This window comes from Schistocerca nitens, chromosome 2 (assembly GCF_023898315.1).
Source record: "Schistocerca nitens isolate TAMUIC-IGC-003100 chromosome 2, iqSchNite1.1, whole genome shotgun sequence".
Lineage (NCBI taxonomy): Eukaryota > Metazoa > Arthropoda > Insecta > Orthoptera > Acrididae > Schistocerca > Schistocerca nitens.
The window spans coordinates 355391965-355412007 of record NC_064615.1 but is presented as its reverse complement, the minus strand read 5'-3'; the positions used below and the strand labels follow the sequence as shown (position 1 = coordinate 355412007).

Here is a 20043-nt window from a genome sequence, read left to right as displayed (position 1 = left end):
GTCCAAAAGTATTATAACCGGTCCTTCATATCGTGGATACTGGCACTGAGATGGAGTTGACCTCCGAGCTGATCTCACACATGTTCTATTGAGAACAGATATGAGGCACCTACTGTCCATGGAAATACTTCTATACCACACAACCAATTAATAGATATATGTGCCACAAGTGGACAGGCATTGTGCTGTTCAGGAATGGCTCTACAATATGCCGCTCGAAGTATGGGGTCACCGGTTGCCCATGACATACTACTGTGTTGTCAAAGTTTCCACAGTTGCTACCAACCATGACCTGAAGTCATACCTGATGTTTTCCCACAACATAATGCCAGGAGTATCTCCATGGTGACTCTCCAATCACTGGAAATTGGGACCGCACCCCTGGTCACTGCCACACTTGCTGACAACACTCATCTGTAACAGTGGGGAACTGTAATTCATTGCTGAACACATGCAACACCATCCATCAGCAGTCCATGCTTCCTAGTCATGGCACCACTCCAATGCAGCCATTTCTGTTGTGTTAACAGCTGCCTAAGCATGGAACAATAATTCTATAGTTCAGCTGATGCTAGTCTCCAACCAACGTTGTCCTATGACTCTGTATGCAAGGAGTCCATTTATTGTTCTCAGATAGCAGTCGCCAGTGAAGAGGTTACAACGTGCTTGGTGCACAGTACAATGATCCTTCCCTTATGGCGGTCAGACGTGGTCAGCCAGAAACTTGACAATGAGTATGCCTGCCCTCGTATTTCTACACAGTCCAACATCAGGTCACTGCCACACATGAATCATCCACAAATCTGGATACTACATGATTCAACTAGCTTGCCAAATGGACACCCACAATAAGGCTCCTTTAAAATTCTGTCAGATTCCGATAACACTGTCTCATATGAGTGTTTGGCATCACTGTGTCCTTCATAGTGATCATTCAGTATCTGATACTGTTGGTTCATGTCCCTTATATACCCTACCAGTCACGTAACAACATTAAACACGAACAGTTACAATGGACTCTGGTAGCCTTCCTATCTGTCAAAGAGAATTTCAGCTTTAATCATTTACCTGTCACTGATGACATGTACACGTACAAAGTTACACAGACATCCAACCCTGTCTTACAGGTGCTTCACCTTTTTGTCAGGCAGTGTATATGTGTAAGATATATTTCCAGTTTTGAATAACTTACTTCTTCTGCTATGTTCTTCAACTCTTCTGATACCACCTTTCCTGCTTCTTCAACCATACTGTGGAATATACTGTTCTTGTCACTGAGCAGAATGTGCGGATGGTCAAATTCCTGAAATTAAATCCAAAAGTATGCACTAATGAAAGAAACAGTGTAAAAAAATGAGAATACCTCTTGCTTGACTCATGCTTTATAACAGTGCAAAATACAAGAGGGAATAACGACAAAATGACAATTAAATAAATTATGAGAAAAGGAGAAAATTCACTGAATAGCAGAAGCATTGATTTTGTCAACAGGAACACATAGGAGAAAGAAAACTTGCTAGTCTTTGGAATAAATCCATTGTCATGCTAGAGTACTGATATAAACAAAATATGTACACATACACCTTTGCCCCTACATCATACCAGGATTGTGTGATGATAGGGGGACTAGGTTGAGGTGGGTTTTGAGGGAGGAGAGAAAAGATGCAGAAAGAGAGGCTGGGATGGATAGCTAGTGGCTCAGAGGAAGACAGCAGGTTTGCTAGCTACGAAAGTAGAAGGGAGGGATGGCAGTAGTGCAAGTTAGGCATGTGATGCATGGGTACTACAGCCAGTGGGCTACAGCACACAACAAGGGTGACATGGATATGCGGACTGGGATGGAGTGGCAGGACAGCCACTGAAATCAAGCATGTTGTGCACAGCTGAATGTTATGCCACTGGATGGTCAACTTTGTTCTTGGCCATAGTTTGGCAGTGGCCATTCACGCTTATGGACAGCTGGTTGGTTGTGATGCCCACATAAAAGTTGTGCAGTGATTGCTGCAGAGTTAGTAATGACATGGCTGCTTTCACTTGTGTCCCTGCCTCAAGATAAGCCAGTAACAGGACTGGAGTAGGGAGTGCTGGGTGGATGGATTGGGCAGGTCTTGCATCTCAGTTTTCCACAGGGTTATGATCCCAGTGTTAAGTGTTAGGAGTGGAGTGGACTAGGATGTTGGAGAGTTTGGGTGGGTGACGGAATACCACTATGATAGGGGTGGGAAGGGGCTTGGGTAGGATATCCCTCATTTCCAGGAATGATGATACATAATAAAAGTCCTGGCAAAGAACGGTGTTCATTTGTTCCAGTCCAGGCTATTATTGGATCATGAAGGGATTGCTCCTTTGTAGCTGATATCTGATTCTTGCAGGTGGTGGGAGGATTAGGGATGTGCAAGGATATGGCATGGAAAATCTGTTTGTGGACAAGGTTTTTGAGGTAGGGGGTAGGGATAGGGATGTAGTATTGTCTGTGAAGGCCCTCATAAAGGTTTTGGTGTAATGGACAAGGGAGTTCTCGTTACTACAGATGTGTCCTCCATGAGTGGACAGGCTGTATGGGAGTGATTCTTTGGCGTGGAAGTGAGTTTCATATGGCACAGGTGTGGATGGAACCATCAGATAGGTGAATGTGAAGTCAAGCAATGTGGCACATTGCTTTGGGAGGACCAGGTGAAGTGGATGGAAGAGATGTTGAGGTTGCAAAAGAATGAGGATAGGGTATCTTAGCCCTCAGTCCAGGCCATGGAGATATCATTTGTGAATCTGAACCAGATAAGGGGTTCGGGTTTTTGGGCATCTTAGAAGGTTTCCTCTAGATGGCCCATAGAAAGGCTAGCATAGAAGGATGCCATGCGGGTCCGTGAATTTGTTTATATACCTCCACCTCAAAGGAGAAGTAGTTGTGTGTCAGGTGTAGCTGGTAAGTGGTACAAGGAATGGGGTAGTGGGTTTGAAGTCTGAAGGAAATCAGGAGATGTAGTGTTCAATAGCAGTAAGGCCATTGGCAGAGGGGATGCTTATGTATAAGAAGATGGTATCAACAGTGATGAATTGGGATAGAGAAGCTGGTTTGTTGGGTGTGTGGCATGCCATTGGTGTGAAGAGGGAGATGAACTCAGGAGAGAGATCCTGGTATGGGCTCCTGCATTTCGGTAGGGATTGGACGTTATGGTGGACATCTGGGATGGGATTGCTGGCAGAGCTTGTGTTGGAGGAGTCAGGCAGTTGGTAAAAGCCTTCTGTCAAGTAATCACTGTGCTTCATAATGACAGTGGTGGCACTTATGTCTGCAAGTCCTAAAATTCCAATGTCTCCTTTGAGGATAAAGTATGTAAACAAATCTGTGGCACAGCCATGGGTACTTTCATGGCACCCGCCTGTGTCAAATTTTTTATGGGCCATCTAGAGAAAATCTCACTAGCCTCTTGTAACCCTAAATCCCTTGTCTGGTTCAGAATCATTGATTATTTCTTCATGATCTGGATTCAGGTCCAAGACCCCACCTAATTTGTGGAAGGAAGAAGAAGAAATGAAAAAGAACAAGAGTGTAAATATGTTCCTGTTTCTACCTTCCCATGTGATGAAAAATGAACTATTTTACATACATTGGATGACATTTATGTAATGTAAATTGTCTACAAATGACTATGTAAATAATAATCATTATTGTATTAGAGATAAAATAATAACAACCACTTACTCTTTTGTGTTAAATTTTTCCATAAGTATTTATAGTAAAATTTCTGTCAAAGTATGCTGAGCAATTCATTAACTAATGTACATAAATTTATTATGCTTGCTTTCCTAAATGAAAATTTGATGTGTTTGGATCTACACAATAAATCATATTTTTTTACAGTCCATGCATTACCTTCATCTTTTGGTATGTCCAGCAAAGTTGCTTTTTTTCATTATTTTGTTGAAGCACTATGACCTGAGGGTTTATCTAAAACCTAGAATAGGGCCCCAACTTGAGCTATGTCTGATATCTTATTAGCATGTAATCTTCTACTTGTAAATCTCAAAAGACATGGATTACCTTTACATATTTCTAAAATAATATTGTTTTCTAATTGAAAATGCAACCTTACCTTCAGATTACCATTGTACATAACTAGAACCTTATCACTGTCAATAATTGTGTGCAGTCGATGAGCAATGGTAAGTACTGTGCAATCAGTAAACCTCTCATGGACTGTTTGCTGTATAAGTGAGTCAGTCCTGAAATTACAGTCATCATTCAGTGGAAATAAGGTTTCTAAATGTCATCATCTAGCAAAGCTGTATAATTATTACATTATAATTTGCTGATAAACTATCCTTTGAAATAAGCATTGATGCCATTGATCACATACATGTTACTTTGTGACTTTTGTACATTTGCAAATAACAGTGTATCATTATCAGTGTGTGTGTGTGTGTGTGGGTGTGTGTGTGTGTGTGAGAGAGAGAGAGAGAGAGAGAGAGAGAGAGAGAGAGAGGGAGAGAGAGAGAAAGAAAGATTTTATTTTATTTATCCATCTGTAGACAATAAATATTGTATGGATATTGTCCAAGTGTAATGTAAATTTAAGGGAAACCATTCCAAGGAAATGGAACACAGGAATATACAAATAAAACAGTACAGGTAAAAATATATAAGGTCATACAATACATAGTAGCACAGAATAATACAAGATCATACAATACATAGTACCACAGAATAATAAAAAAAATTGTAGAATACATAGTAGAACAATTTTATATACATGTATACTTGTGGTGTTATAATTGCATCTTTTTTCCAAAGGGCTTTACTTTTGTCCTCCATAGACAGCACATCCTATATACATTACAGTCATTAAGTAGAGATTTTACATCACACAAGAGCTGTCCATTAATATGTTAATGTAATAAAAAGGAGGGGTGAAAGAAAATATTTTTAGTTTTGCCTTAATATAAACATTATCATAAAATGTTTATTGTCCTACATAGTCATTTACCAAGTAGAAACATTGTTCAAGTAGGATTTTTTTAAATTCTGCTTTAAATATGTTTTCATCTTCTAACTCTATGATGTTGACTGGCAGTTTTGTACTGTAGCGACTGACATACCTTTGAGGCTTTGTTCTTCTTGTTCATTGTATAGAGTGCTGTGCTACTTAGGGTGTTGTAGCTATGGAAGTCTACATTTGTTTCAAAATCTGCAAGGTGGATCCTGACATATAAAACACATTTGTGTATATATAATGAAGTACTGTTAGTATTTTAAGGTTTTTGAATGTGGGTTTGCAGTGAGCCTGTTTGGATGACTGTGTGTTATTATTCATATAGCCCTCTTCTGTATCAATAAAATTTGTTTTAAGCAGCAAATGCTGGCATGTAAAAATACTATTCTGCATATTACAAGAGGCAAAAAATAGCTGTAATATGCCATCCTCACACCCTCTGAGGTACAAACATTTGTAATAATTCTACGAGCACAACAGGCTGAATTTAGTTTCTGTGAAAGTTTCATTACATAGTCATTAAATTTTAAGTTTTCATTAACATGAATCCTCAGCAATTTTCCAGATGTCATTCTGTCTATTGCTTTGTCACCCAACAACAGATCAAGATTTATATTGTGGCTTATTTTTCTGAACTGCATGTAATTTGTTTTACTTGAATTTGGTGTCAACCTGTTTGTGTTGAACCAAGAGTGGCTGTTCTTTAGGACTTGATCACTATTTTTTGGAGAAATGATTTGGTGCATATATTATCACACTAGTATCATCAGCAAATAGTATGGCATTTGCTGCACCAACTGATGTGTGGATGTCATTTATATAGGCAAGAAACAATATGGGACCCAGAATAATGCCTAGTGTTACTCCTATTTCCGATACTAAATTTATTTTGTGGTTGGAGCAAGCTGACATCAGTTCTACAATCTGTGTTCTGTTTTGTAGCCATGATTCAAACCAATTTTTGCCCATTCTTTGAATACCTAATACATCCAGTTTTTCTAAAAGGATGCCATGATTGGCAGTATCAAATGTTTTGGGGAGATCTAACTGTACTCCTACAACACTGCTATCTTTTTCTGGATTTTTGATTATTTGTTTTGTGTAGCACATTACAATTGTTTCTGTGTTTTTACCTGTCTGGAAGCCTTGTTGATTACTATGTTCATAACTCTTTAGCATTTTATTGTCATTTGGATATTTGTTGATTCTATGCTTCATAAATTTTTCTAGCATTTTGGAAAATGCTGGAGGGAGTGATATTGGCTGATAGTTTTTAAATTTATACTTGTTGCTTTTTTTAAATAATGGCTTCACTTTTGAGATTTTCAGTCTTTCTAGAAACACTCCTATGGTAAATTGGCAATGTGTGCCAAGACCCTTGCAATCTCTGGGGCTGTCATTGTTATGACAGACAATGCCACCTCATCTACGCTGCAGAGATTTTATGTTTCAAGCTTTTTATCACTTTTAACACTTCATGTTGATGTGTTGGCTCCACCATCATGCCAGAAGCAGCTTTTGTAGTTTCTGGTTTTTCTTGTTTTGTAAATTTAGAACTTAATGAAGTTGTTGCATTTATGAAATAATTGTTTATATAATTTGGCAAATCTAGTTTTTTAATACTGACATTTTCTGCATTTTTAAGAATGACATCCTGGTATTTGCATCTCTTCCCAGTTTCAGCTTTCACAATACCCTATATAGCTTTTGATTTCTGTCGCAAACCAGCACCCAGTATTATGCTACTACCAGTAATGATGTAACTTCCCAGATCCTCCCGAAACCATCTGAAGATGAACCTGAAAAGGTTCAAAAACTGGTACATGGAATAAAGCATTATTATTCAAAAAAGTGACTGGTTGCAGTTGTGTATAACTTGTTTACATTCAATATACAGTCACGGTTCTAAAATATCCATAATGGATAAGCATAATCTTTTCAGATTGTCTTATTAAGCTTCCATTAGTCTTATTAAGCTACCATTATTTGTAAATTTTAGCTTGGCAATTACTTTTTGGTATACATTCTCCCAATTCCTAACATATTCTATGAACTATGGGTCTGTAGATGGAAACTGATCTCATTCTTAATTCCCCAAAAAATCCCTGTGTAGTGTTCGTGACTCATAAAATTACATTGTCTCAAAGAATAAAATACGGTTGATAAACTCAAATTATTTGTCAACAAAGGGACAATTCAAGCTATATTTTCAGTTAAAATTTGCCTGCATATATGAGGGATGACTGAAAAGTTCTCAGCCCACCCACAATAAAACCTCTCCTAGCTGGATGTCAGTTCAACAACTAACAGTACATTTGTTTGCTAGGTTACATGCAATACTTTTCATTTTTTTTTCAGTTTGATGTCCACAGTGTACACATTTTGAAAAATGGATAAAGAGAGAAAGCATGCAGATTGCAATACCCACTGTAAAACGGCATGAGTGCACAGGAGATCTGTAATGATATGATGGAAATGTTAGTGGAGGATTCCCCTTCCTATTCCACTGTGAAAAAGTAGGTAGTAGAATTCAAGTGGGGCAACATGTCTGTCTGAGGTGCACCTGACAGTGCAAGACTCATAATGACCAGTATGGAGTTTAAACATCACTGCAATTCAGGATATCATCATGGGAGATCCGCATGTAGCAGAGAGAGTGGGCATATCTCAGGATCTCATTGGACACATTATAAGATCAGTACTTCGTATGCACAAGGTTTCATGTTGATGGGTCCCAAGAATGTTGACAGTAGAAAACAAACACCAGGGACACGTGATGTCTACCAAAAATTTGACTCTTTTTGAGCCAGATCCTGTGACATTCTCAAACGTTTTGTGACAATGGATGAAGCATTTGTTCACAACTTTCAACCCAAATCCACAGTTCAACTGAAGCAGTGGAAACAACCTTCCTCACCCACCTCCAAGACGTTCAAGTCTGTTACATGAGCTAACAGGGTGATGGTCTCTATTTTTTGGGATTCAACAGGTGTAATCCTAGCTGAACACCTCAAAAAGGGTGAAACAGTGAATGGACCATATTATGCTGCTCAACTAATGTGTTTGAGGGAGGCCATTGAAGTGAAATGCTTCAGCATGTGACAAAATGTGTGCTCCTTCATCTGAACCATGTGGCTGTGAATACATCCTTCACTGTGATGTCTGCCATCGAGTACTGTTGCTTCTAACTGCTTAGGCACCCACCTCATTCACCTGATTTGGGCCCCTCTGACTTTCATCTCTTCCCTAAGCTCAAGAAACATCTAGTTTGAACTCATTTTCGATCAGATGATAATGTCATGGCTGCAGTGGAGGCCTATTGTGCCATGCGGGAATAAATATTCTACACGGAGGATATAATGGACTTACAACAACAGTTGCAAAAGTGTGTGGCCCACAAAGGGGACTACGTTTATAAATAGCCATATACATGTGGACTGCTGTCAACCTTTATTGGGTGGGTCAAGAGCTTTTCAGTCACCCCTCATAAAATTTTAGGACAAAAGAAGGGTTTTGTATGTTTTTTGTGCCAAACAACAGGTGAAATGACAGTGACCCAGAAGGAAATGCAATTGGGAACATATGGGAGTGAATTTCTGGCCACAGCATTTGCTTTGCAGCCAATGAAAGTCTTCCAACAAACTTGGTAATTGTGGAGTGATATATCTTAGACAAAAAATATTAAAGACTTGTGTACGTCTAGGTAAACATTTTTTATGTTTCCAAGGAGTAAAGTTGATGTCTCACTTGACTTTTGTAGCTGACCTATATTGCTGCCATTTGTAGGTAATGCAGTCAATAGTATATTTCCCTGAGCAATTTTCCCCACCATTCCAAACCAACAAAAAACACACAGATCACATGTGAATCCAGAAAGATCATGATTGCAGATTTTAAAATATGATAAATTACTAGTGAAATATTATAGTTCAGCTTGCTAAAGTTGTATTCAGTTCACATATAGCTGTTAAATGATGTTTCCCAGCTCAGACTACACTTAAAACTGGCGTGTTTAATACACTGCAAACAATGAACTTCTGTGTGGTGTGGTACCGCTCCCAGATAGCCTGTCACTGTGATACATTAAGAGTGATACGATTTCCCAGTTGTCAAGAACCACCAGGTTGTGTGATTACACTGTCTATATTAATAAGCAACTATCTTGAGGTACAGAACCCAGACCCAGTTTCAAGTCACCTATCTAATAGCCTCCAGGCACAACAAAATTTTGTTTTCAATATTTCATATAAATAGTGACCGAATTTAAAAATTAAAATGCTGACATAGTCTCCTAATTAAGAGTTGTGTGAAAAGTTAAACATAGGAAGACAAGTATTATATTTATAAACTATGTACATAGTTTATAAATATGTGTAACTCACAATGTGCAAATATCCAGACTATATTCACGCTATATTTGAGAAGGAGTGCACTTATTGAATTGCAAAAAAATTTACATGTAATTTCAAAGCTTTAAGAAACTACTTTTTGCTGACACCAGCCACTAAATAACACAAAGAAAAAAGTTAATCTGTTACTAAATTTTCACTGTCCCTGCAGTAAAACTGCCACATTATGTATGATGTTTCAATTTTCTTTCTTCTGTACTTCTAACTGTATTCACTACACATTTTGCAGACAGCATCACATACAGCACTGACTGTACTTGAATGACACATGGTTAAGGAGATGTATGAAAACAAAGTGCTAATTATCCACAATAGACTCATCCAGTATCTGATAGTGATAGCACCTAGCAACTTCGAACAAACTTTAAACATAATTTCAACCCTGTTTCAAAATGTTTCCTGACTTAAATGTTTAACATCAAATATTTAACACATTACCTCATTTGTAAAGTAATCAGAAGTTTGAAGCTATTTTATACATAGGAGTCTGATTCTTTAAAAAAACAGGGATTACTGGTTACACTGTAGGAGTGTACTCCACCAATGCCAATCTCAAGCCAGGAGCCTTGCCTTGCTCGTGATGAGCAAGGAGGAAGGTGTTAAAAAAACCTTGGTCCATTTGGCTCCAGATGGTAGCACTCTGTGCCTCTTGCCAGCATAGAAATTGAAGAGAGTTGACAGTTTTGAAAGTGGAAGAGAATACAACAGTCTCACTATAGAAAAAGCAGAAGAACTATCTTGCTCTGATATTACCTATAGCATATATTTCTCTAGAGAAGTTTCTACAAAAGGTATCAGTTCTCCATTTTAGGAGCGGCCTAAACCTATGATGGCAGTAGCTCTAAAATACCTTTTGAAGTGGATATAATAATAATAGCATATATATGAAATGGTACTTCAAAACCAATCTCAAAAAGGTTAGGCCTATACTGCAAGCAATAAGCTGTTCTTGTGGTGCTGGGGGAACTGTGGGAAGTCGGCAGCTAGTCACCTATGCAATGAAAGTGGGCATCCTAAATGTGATGACCCTGTTTGTAAAGGCAGAAGTGATGCTAGACTTCATGGAGTTGTAGAATGCAGGAATGTTGGGGCTTAGTGAAGTCAGGTGGAAAGGAAGAGGAAGGAGGAAAATAAGGAAAGGATACACACACTTCATTGGAGTGGTGGACAAGAGGACCAAAATGGAGTGGGTACAACAGTAAAACCAAACCCAGAACAATGCATGGAAGCAGCAGAATACACAAGTGGCAGGATAATGAAAATTCAGCTGAGGATAAATAATGGAGTGAAGTAAACAGACTACAGACAGGTAATGAAGAGAAGAACATCAAGGAATTTCTAGAGAAATTAGAGAATGAAATTATAGGTGTGGAAGCAACAGTGATGAATGACTGAAATGCACAGTGAGGAAGGGAAGACTAGGGAAGGAAAAGATAATTGGTCCATATGGATATGGAAAAAGAAGGAGGAAAGAAATAAACTGATTGAGTTCGATGACAGAAATGGTTTGACTGTAGGCAATGTGTTCTTAATGAAGAAAACAAGATATAGGTGGGGAGAGAGAAGGATGAGGATGGTCATTGACTACTTACTGGTGGAAAAGCAAAATTGTAGGCAGTTGATGGATGTAACTGTGCTGCTAGGAGAAGCTTCTGATGGAGACCATCAAGTAGTGGTGGAAAAGATAAGGGTGGGTAAAATGGAAGGAATAAAGATAGAAAGGGAGAATAAAACGTGGAAACTAAAAGATAGGAAGGTACAAGTGTAGCGATGCAAGGGGTACCCAAATTTGATATAAAAGTCAGTAAATCACTGAATGGACAGTATTTTTCAGTACAGGTATTTCATTCATTCCAAGCAAGTGTCAATTCATGACGTCATCATCCAGACACGAGTTGACTGTAATATGAATCTGCTTTAGCAAACTAATAGTTTCTCTCAGGCAATAAATTTTATTGATTATGAAATACAAGTTCTTGAAGTTTATTTGGAATCAGAAATGTTTAGTTAGTAATTGCATGCCATAATTTATCTGTTTAGTATAAAGATGTTTTGATTTTTTTTATGCATAAAAATAAGTGTGAATTTATGTGCGGCTTTTACTCTGAGATGAGTTATCACTTGGAGTGCAAAAGTGCATGTGTACAGTTCGTTGACCTGTGCGGTGAATTTGATTATATGATTTTGACTCGGATCGAGACAAATACAGTTCGAGTTAGACTTTATGTGAGATCATGTTATTACAAAAGAGTCATTTAGCCCATTATGGAAAACTGAAACTTGCGCACTCTATTTAAAATATGTTGCACGCCAGTGCATAATTGAGCTATCCTGTAAATCAAATACAATATTTGCCAATGCGCTTGGACTTAATGTACCATGTTGGAAGTTGATTTTGAGACAATACTGATTTTAACAGGGATGAACTGAAAATTTATTTAGAATGTCGAGCTTCGGTTTTAATTGAGACACATATCACCATATTGATTATGTTGCCTAGCAACACTTTAATGCAGCTTAATTAAATTATCAGAAGGAATTGCACCACAGTAAGTCCCATTACACACACAAAATGTTACAGTTGACCACATGAGAGTATGAGAGTGTTTCTCGTTCCATAAATGCCAATAAACTGGTAGTTTCAAAAGTTAAATTACCAACTGTTACGTAACTTCATTGTATCACTACGGAACTTATTATATTGTGTCTCTTCATCAAGAGATCTCAAGAAGCCGGAACAAACAAGAAGACAACTAAAAGAAGAGGCATTGGTATACAGTTTAAGTTCATGGTGTTACTTAAGCTTAAAATCCTATGCACTGAATATGGAAGAGGAGTGGGGTAAGTTCAAAGAGGCATTTGTAGGTTCTGCATAGAACACCTGTGGCACAATATCCAGAGTGGTAAAGGATAAGGAGAGACTAACATGGAATGAGCAAGTGAAGGAAGCAATAAAAGAAAAGAAGAAAGCATGGCATGAATGAAACAGAGATAAAAACGAAAAAAGTAACAGGAAATACCAAAAAAATAAAAAAAGGAGTGTAAGAAAGTGGCAGAGGAAGAAAAGAGGAAAAGGCAGGAAGAATTCAAATGCGAGTTGGAAAAGGATGTCACTGGGGCCAAAAGGATGGTGTAAGGAGTTACAAAGGAAGAGGAAGGAAAGCACCTACACAAAGCTGGTGAATGGAGAAAATGGAAAGCTAATAATGGAACCAGAGGAGATAAGGTAAAGATGGAAAGAGTACTTTGACAAACTACTACATGTGAAAAACAGCACTGAAAAGGTAATAGAAGTATGATATGGGAACCTGTGCCTGGAATAAGGGAAAGACATTACAATGTTAGAAGCAGAACTAGCACTGAAAAGAATGAAAATAGGAAAGGCGCCTGGGGTAGATTAAATAAGTGTGGAGATGATAAAGACTGCAAGACCTACAGGGCTACAATGGTTATACAGATTGCTAAGATGCAAATGGACTCAGAAATGTGTGCCTGAAGAATGGGGAAAGGACGTAATAATTCCACTGCCCAAGAAGGGAGACAGAAAAATATGTGATAACTATCAGGGGATCACATTCATATCATAAGCAGCAAAAATAATGGAGAGAATACGGGAACGAAGATGAAAGGAAAAGTGGAAGGCCAGTTAGAAACGGAGTAGTATGGCTTTTGACTTGGTAGATCAACAGTGGATCCAACGTTTAGTATGAGACAGTTGACGGAAAGGCATTGGGATTATGGAAAAGATCTGGTGATGACATCTCTTAACTTAGTGAAAGTTTACAATTTTGTCCCCACAGAAAAGGTATGGGAAACCTTGGAGATAAAGGGAGTTGGAAAACAAACAACTGAATCCTTCAAGCAATAAATGAAAAAAAAAACTTCAGCTGTGTCCAGAAGCAAGTTTGAAGAACTGATTTGTTTAGAAATGTTACAGGGTTCAGACAAGAAACTGTGGTGTCACACATTATTACTTATAATGTTGATGACTGAAATAATGGAAGAGATGAAAGAAGCTCACAGAGAAAGGGAGATGAAGTTATTACTATTTGCTGATGATATTGTGATGTGAGGAACAAACAGTAAGGAGGTACAAGAACAACTAGACTCCTTAAATGGAGAAAGTTGAGAGATATGGAATGAAATGCAGTATGGAGAAAAGGAAGGCTATGATGGTTGTTGTGGAATGAGTAGTTGCTACGAGTGAGAGATGATCTGTTTGTTCTTTGGAGGAGTATCTATAAGTTGTTAATATTTGTCGATACGTGTTGTTCTGTAATGAGAAACAAAGTTGTGATTAGTGCACTCTGTCATTACTGCATTTTCATGGCATAACATTTTTTGGTGCTGAAACCAAGGAAGTAGTGAACCAAGTAGAAAAGTACAGAACAACAAAGACGAACTGAACAACAGGAGGGCACACACATCTCTCTTAGAACAGAGATAAGTAAAACTACAACATTGTTATACTTTAGGAGTACTACACAGGCTTTATGGCAGTAATAAAGTAATTGTATACTCAGGATATGAAGGAGATAAGATATTGATTGTGTGCTTCCATTGCTGTTAAAATGAAGCTATTGTTTCATTAATAACAATAATAGGTGCTACTCAGAAATGCTACTGAGAATGCGCATATAACTAGTGCTGCCATCAGACCTTTGTTTATTGAACTACTCAGACTACCTATCTTCAGATCATAATGATTCAGGAACATCTGATCATGAGCTGACACTGCCGTACACTACTGAATAATGTGAAGGATAGGATATGTGGACAACAATTCAGAAGCACAATTGCATGGCCTGAAGGGGAAAGAGAGAGAGAACATTAGGTGCTTTGGCACAGAAGTTGAAAAGTTGTCAGATGCTGTGAAATACACAGATTACAAATACTTTACAGAGATACTAAAAAGTGATGTGGACTGGCTCACCAAACTAGATGAGGGCATTATGTCCTGTTAGATGATGAGTAATACAAGCTCTTTTCAGGTGATCTGGAGCCATGGGCACAGTCTGGGAGCAATTTGGTCAGTCAGTCAGCAATGGCCCACCAGTAACTACAATCAATAAATGCATATTTCTTTGTAGCTATCTTTCAAGAGAGCTAAAGCATTTAGCAGAAGGTACTGCAGTGACTGCTGAGACATGCACAGAAATCCTCCTTTCTTATCCTCCTTTCTCATTTGAGGAACAAGGATCGGACACTTCAGGGCCACCTACCTTACATGGTAGCCATAAATGTCCTTCAGTTAGCCAGCCCAGAGGAACTCAATTCAACATTCATCAAATGCCAGCAACATATTAAAGCTTTCCAGCCTCTTAGGAAAGACATGAATGGACACAGCTTTTCCAGATGACATCTGCTGCCACTGGATAATCCATGCCAAGTGGACAGTAGCATCCAAAGGAGGCATTTTGCAGCTGATGGAGCTTCTGAGTGAGGAAGTGCATGGGGTGCTTACCACGCAGACGATACGTGGTAATATTTCCACCACCTCTAGTGCACAACCCCACAGCTGCCACACTCTACATGCACATGAAATCTAAAAGACCAACCCAGAAAGGTATCAGAGTACCAGAACTATTCACCATCTTTTATAAATCTTGCAGTCACTGGACACAGGGCTGTAAGAAGATTGTATGTGTTAGTGATCTAATAGATAAACTGAAATGAGCAAATAGATATTTTCTTCATCTCCAAAGTGGGATATAGTTTCAGATTGTAAGAAGAAGGAAAAAAACTTGTGCTATGTGTAGATAGCTACATTTGTGATGAACGAAATGATACTAAAATCCCTACTGTTCAAATGTTATTGGGAATAAGTCAGGTACCTGTGTGCATACAATTGTGGTGAATTTGTTCATGCTGATTAGTCTTCTCTGTCCTCTGCTAATGACTTCAGACCATTCTGGGACTTTGAGGCTATAGGGCTTACTGCCATTCAAGATCAATCTGTGAGCAGCAAGGACATGAGAATTCTTCAGGATTTGAGAGCATCTTTCTGTATAAAGGGGTCAATGATCAGTGGTTTCACTTCCCAAAACACAGGATAAAACTCTTGTGAGTAGCAGAATGACTGCATAGAAATGGTTCAACCACCTAAGGACAAGATTTCAACATCAAGAAGCCTTTAAGAAAATGTACTATGATTTCATCAAACAATGGAAAATCCAGGATGGAACGTAACAATATTGTTACTATGTTTTAATGTGCCAGAATGCATTCCAAAGGGACAAGTAGAGGTCACTCCCACTCAACTACCAAGAAGGCACTGTTTTATCTCCCTCATTATGCAGTGAGGAAACAGAAACACAGAAAGACTAAATGGAGGATAGTCTTGACGTGTCATGTCACAAAAGCAATGCACCTTCTATGTGCGAGGTACTAGAGGCAGGATTGACTCTACTAACTGAGAAGATCCTAGAGATTATATTGTGATTCATACTACAGTCCACTGATATTGCCATGCAGGCATTCCTTCAGCTGGTCTTGAATGAAGAAGACAAAGACTTAACTTGATTCTTCCAGTTCAGAACTAACCAGAACTAAATAGGAGACCTTCAACTGATGGATGATATAACACAATACTGCTTCACTAGGCTCCCATTTGGCCTGACCCTCTGAAACTTTAAGAGAAAACGCAGACAAATGTATGACATCATTTCCCACTGTGGCAGCTCTCATAAATAGGAATACATACATGTATGGCTTTGTGATCCCAGCAGAAAGCGATGATTAGTTAATTACCATATGCTATGAATTTGTAGTGCTGATGAAACTGATCATTCTCCCCTTATTAAAATTGGCTACCATCTCTGAACAACTTAAAACTACTTGGAAGGCCAAAGGGAGAGAACCCCCTTCACAAACTCAAGTTTTAGGTGTAGACTGGAACACTGAGGATAAGTACTGTTGTATCAACCCCTGTGAAATCACCAGGAAGTCATCAGAAGAGCCAATCACCAAACAACAGCTGTAGTAATGTTTGGCAAGGTCCTATGACCCATTTGAATTGTTCTCCCCTGCCTGTGTTCTTGGAAAATTGTTACTGCAGGACACATGGTGCAGAGGAATTGCCTGGGATGAACCCAAATCATGGGACCTAGAAAAATGATGGTACACTTGGATGTCTAACTTAGCATCATTGTCACAGGTATGTGCCTTCAGATGGCTGGCCATTGCTCATTGAAGAGACATTCAAGTGCACATAATCTATGATGCATCCAAAAAGGCATAGGAGCAGTTCTGTACATTTGTACAGTTTTATAGAATAATGTCCTAGCTCATAATCTTATTAACAAGGTAACCATGCCACAATTGAAACTTTTAGCAGCAGTAATAGGAACCCAATTACAGTATTACTTCTGCCATGCAACAGATTTTAAAATCTCTCATGCAATATTGTGGACAGACACTACAGTCATGCCACATCAGATTCACAGCAACCAAAACAGTTCGAAGACCTTTGTTTGTAATCATTTAATATAGTTACTAACTCACACAACTCCCACATAGTGGAGACACAGCTCAGGACCAAACAATCCACATGATCATCTAGCAAGAGGACTTCTTGGAGGTCCAATACATTCCCTGAAACTATGGTGGTAAGGAGTGCTTTGCCTTGCACATCCACTTGAGTGTTGGCCGTCTGATAATCTGACAGTAAACCAATTACCTCCTGAGATGAAGCAGAAGAAAAACCACAGTCAAGTTCTGTCATTATCTACACTGACCAGCCTCATGGACCTATCTAAATTCAGCTCATGCTGCAGGCTCATTCATACTACAGCACGGACTCTCCATTTTGTACACAACATTCATTAGGAGGAGAAATCCGTGGGAGAGCTTATAGTCACTAAACTATCAGCTGCTTGAAGGCATTGGATATGAGTAATACAGAGAGAATCCTTCATTGGAAAACTACACATGCCTCAAAGTAACTTACCACTGCTAAAAGAGTCCAAGATCTCATGGTATAACTTTTTCATGGAAGATGGACTGATATGCCTAGGAGGTCGACTAAAATGCACTAGCTTCAACAGGGAACAAAAACATCCAGTGCTTTTTGACAGTTCCCATCATTTTACATAGTTGAGAGACAAACATCCACCTCCATCACCATGGCATTCATTACATACTGTTTGAACTGAATTTTTGATCCCTGAATTCATCTGGCAATCAATAGAGTCCTGCACTCTTGTTTCACACGTAATATCCAGGAGAACCCAGGAAGGTAACAAATTGAAACATCACTGTCATTTGAATGAGTTACACCTGCTATACTATCTGCAAAAACATTCTATGCCTTAAATTTGTAACTACCACAACTCTGAAAAGTGTTAACCACCGCAAAGACTTACTAGTTCCTTGTACACCATGGTATTTTACGGAGATTCATTACCTCACAAACAGCTTAGTGGGGAGTGTAGTGGGAAAGAATAGTGGGAACTATAAAATGTTTTCTGTGGTAGGTATTGGAATACACAAGGCCCGGTTATAACATTATTTGTTTATGGTTCATTTAAGTTTTTATAATTTGTTTTCTTTACAATTTTTGCATATTGGTATATGTAAAGTAAAGTGTACTATACTGGAGATTGAAGTTCTTTGCATTGTATGTGAGTAATGTATGTAAATTATTATTGCGTTAAATAATTTTCTGATGACATTTTGTATTTAAAAATATTTGTGTGTATAAATTGTTCATGTTGATGTAAATCTGACAATTTAAGAAAGGGTCACACTTAGGAACAATGTAAGAAATAAGTGTTATGTAAAATCCAGTGTACTTTTGTTTTGAAACAAAAGTGGCTCTGGGGAGTGGAAAAGGTAGCAAGGATGAATTGGTGCGCTACCTAGAGCAAGTGTGGCAAGTAAGTTACACAGTCTGTAGGCAGCAGATACTGAGGCAACGCCACTGTGGAGCCGGAGAAGCTTTGCCTGCAAATTTGCACAATATTGCCTCGGATGAAGACTGCAAATGGCTCATGACATACTTGTAAGTTGTTGGGCTACTGTATTTAAAATTGAATGATGCCAAGAAGAGAAACTGAGCAAGATACTTACAGGCTGCACTGCGGATAGTGTACCTGTCATGATTATTTGCCACACCCGAAACCTACAGCCACCAGATAGGATTGTTTTTGTATTTTCATTTTTGTATAATGTAAACCATTAATTTAAACTGTGTTTTAATAATCATTCTTGAACTTTAAAGAAACTGGTTCATCCTGTCATTTCATCCTAATCATACTCCTATATAGGGCTCCTTCGTGGTGTTTGATTAATTCAAGTATCCTGTTTTACAGACTTATGAAGTGCCAAGTTAATATAAAGAGGCACCATTTAAATTGTTTTTGGGTAAATAATAAAAAAAGTTTTCTTAACTGTTACAAAGTGTTATAGTAAAAGTTTGCTTATGTAAAATTCAGTTAGAGTGAAGCCAAGTTACAAGAATCTGTAAAGTGACTATACAGAGTTATTTCAAAGAATAATAGCTTTTGAAAGTAAATTACAGTAAGAAAGAGGTTTTATTGAAGTGAAATGTTCAGTATAAAAAGTGTGTGCTTTAGTATCTAAGTATTTTAGTATTTAAGTTTATTGATTATGGAAAGTGCTTTTCTAGAGGTCCCCCCTGGTCAAAATTTTTTAGCTTCCTTGAAGTTATCTACTGGGCCTTTTCTATTTTAAAAATGTAATGTATGAGGGTGTAGTAGTCAAATTACAGAGTCTGCACCAACATTGTTTACACGGAGTAATATTTATTTGAAGAAGCAACTTACACAGTAGCAAGAAAGTAGGCAAAATTCATACTTGTGTTTTTCCAGTACTTCACTGGTTCATTGCCTGGCTAGGCTGGGGACCATTAGTACATGTTTTAAACCACTAAATGAACTTGGAACTGTGTTGTCCTAGTTTCAGTATAATATTATTCATAATGCATTTCTGTCTAAACGCTGAGTAAGATTGTAGGAAAAGAATGAATAGTCTGATTTACTTATCCATTAGACACAACACACAGTCAAATCCTGTAAAAAGCATAACTCTGTTGATTAGCTTTCCAATAAACAGGATTATCCTCCCATAGTGTACTTTATTTGGAAACTAAACTACATTTAGAGAGACAGCTATACGTGGCAACATAGACAGGGTTTTCTTTTATTTAGGTAAAAGGTACACTAAATTACAATAGTAGGGGTAGGGTTATACAGTATACAACTGAACATCACTTTGATTATTATTGAAGCCACTATGAACTCAAGGCGTGTCACATAAGGAGACGAACACAAACTGACCTCTTTTCATTTTTCTGATTGGGAAGAAACTTGTAACAATTCCTTTTGGTTATGTTGGGTGAAAGAATACCTGTCAGAGCTGAGGAACTTCCATGAAATTAAATGTCCACTGGGACAACCCATCGAATTCCACCCTGGAGATGCCATTCTGATACAAGAGGAAATGCACCTACAACACATGGGGCGGAAGGTGGGAATGGAGAGAGCACTATCAGATGAGAAGATAGCAACAATAATCCTCCAAACACTAGAAGATAACACAATCAGCCATCCTGTGTAGCTAGTCATACCTTTAGAGATGACCAGTGTGGGGAGGGTGTCATGGAATTAGATATTCACCGAGAA

The 20043-nt window shown here is 38.2% G+C and overlaps 1 protein-coding gene across 3 annotated transcripts in view; it reads right to left on the bottom strand.

Moving 5' to 3' along the window:
• Nucleotides 1-20043, bottom strand: part of LOC126236178 (probable multidrug resistance-associated protein lethal(2)03659) — a 417284-nt gene that overhangs the window by 20466 nt on the left and 376775 nt on the right. For all 3 annotated transcript variants that reach the window (XM_049945275.1, XM_049945276.1, XM_049945277.1), the window contains 2 exons: nucleotides 4095-4224; nucleotides 1193-1303 (listed from right to left, as the gene is read on the bottom strand). In XM_049945275.1, the coding sequence (XP_049801232.1) occupies nucleotides 1193-1303; nucleotides 4095-4224 (241 nt within the window). The remainder of the gene's footprint in view (nucleotides 1-1192; nucleotides 1304-4094; nucleotides 4225-20043) is intronic.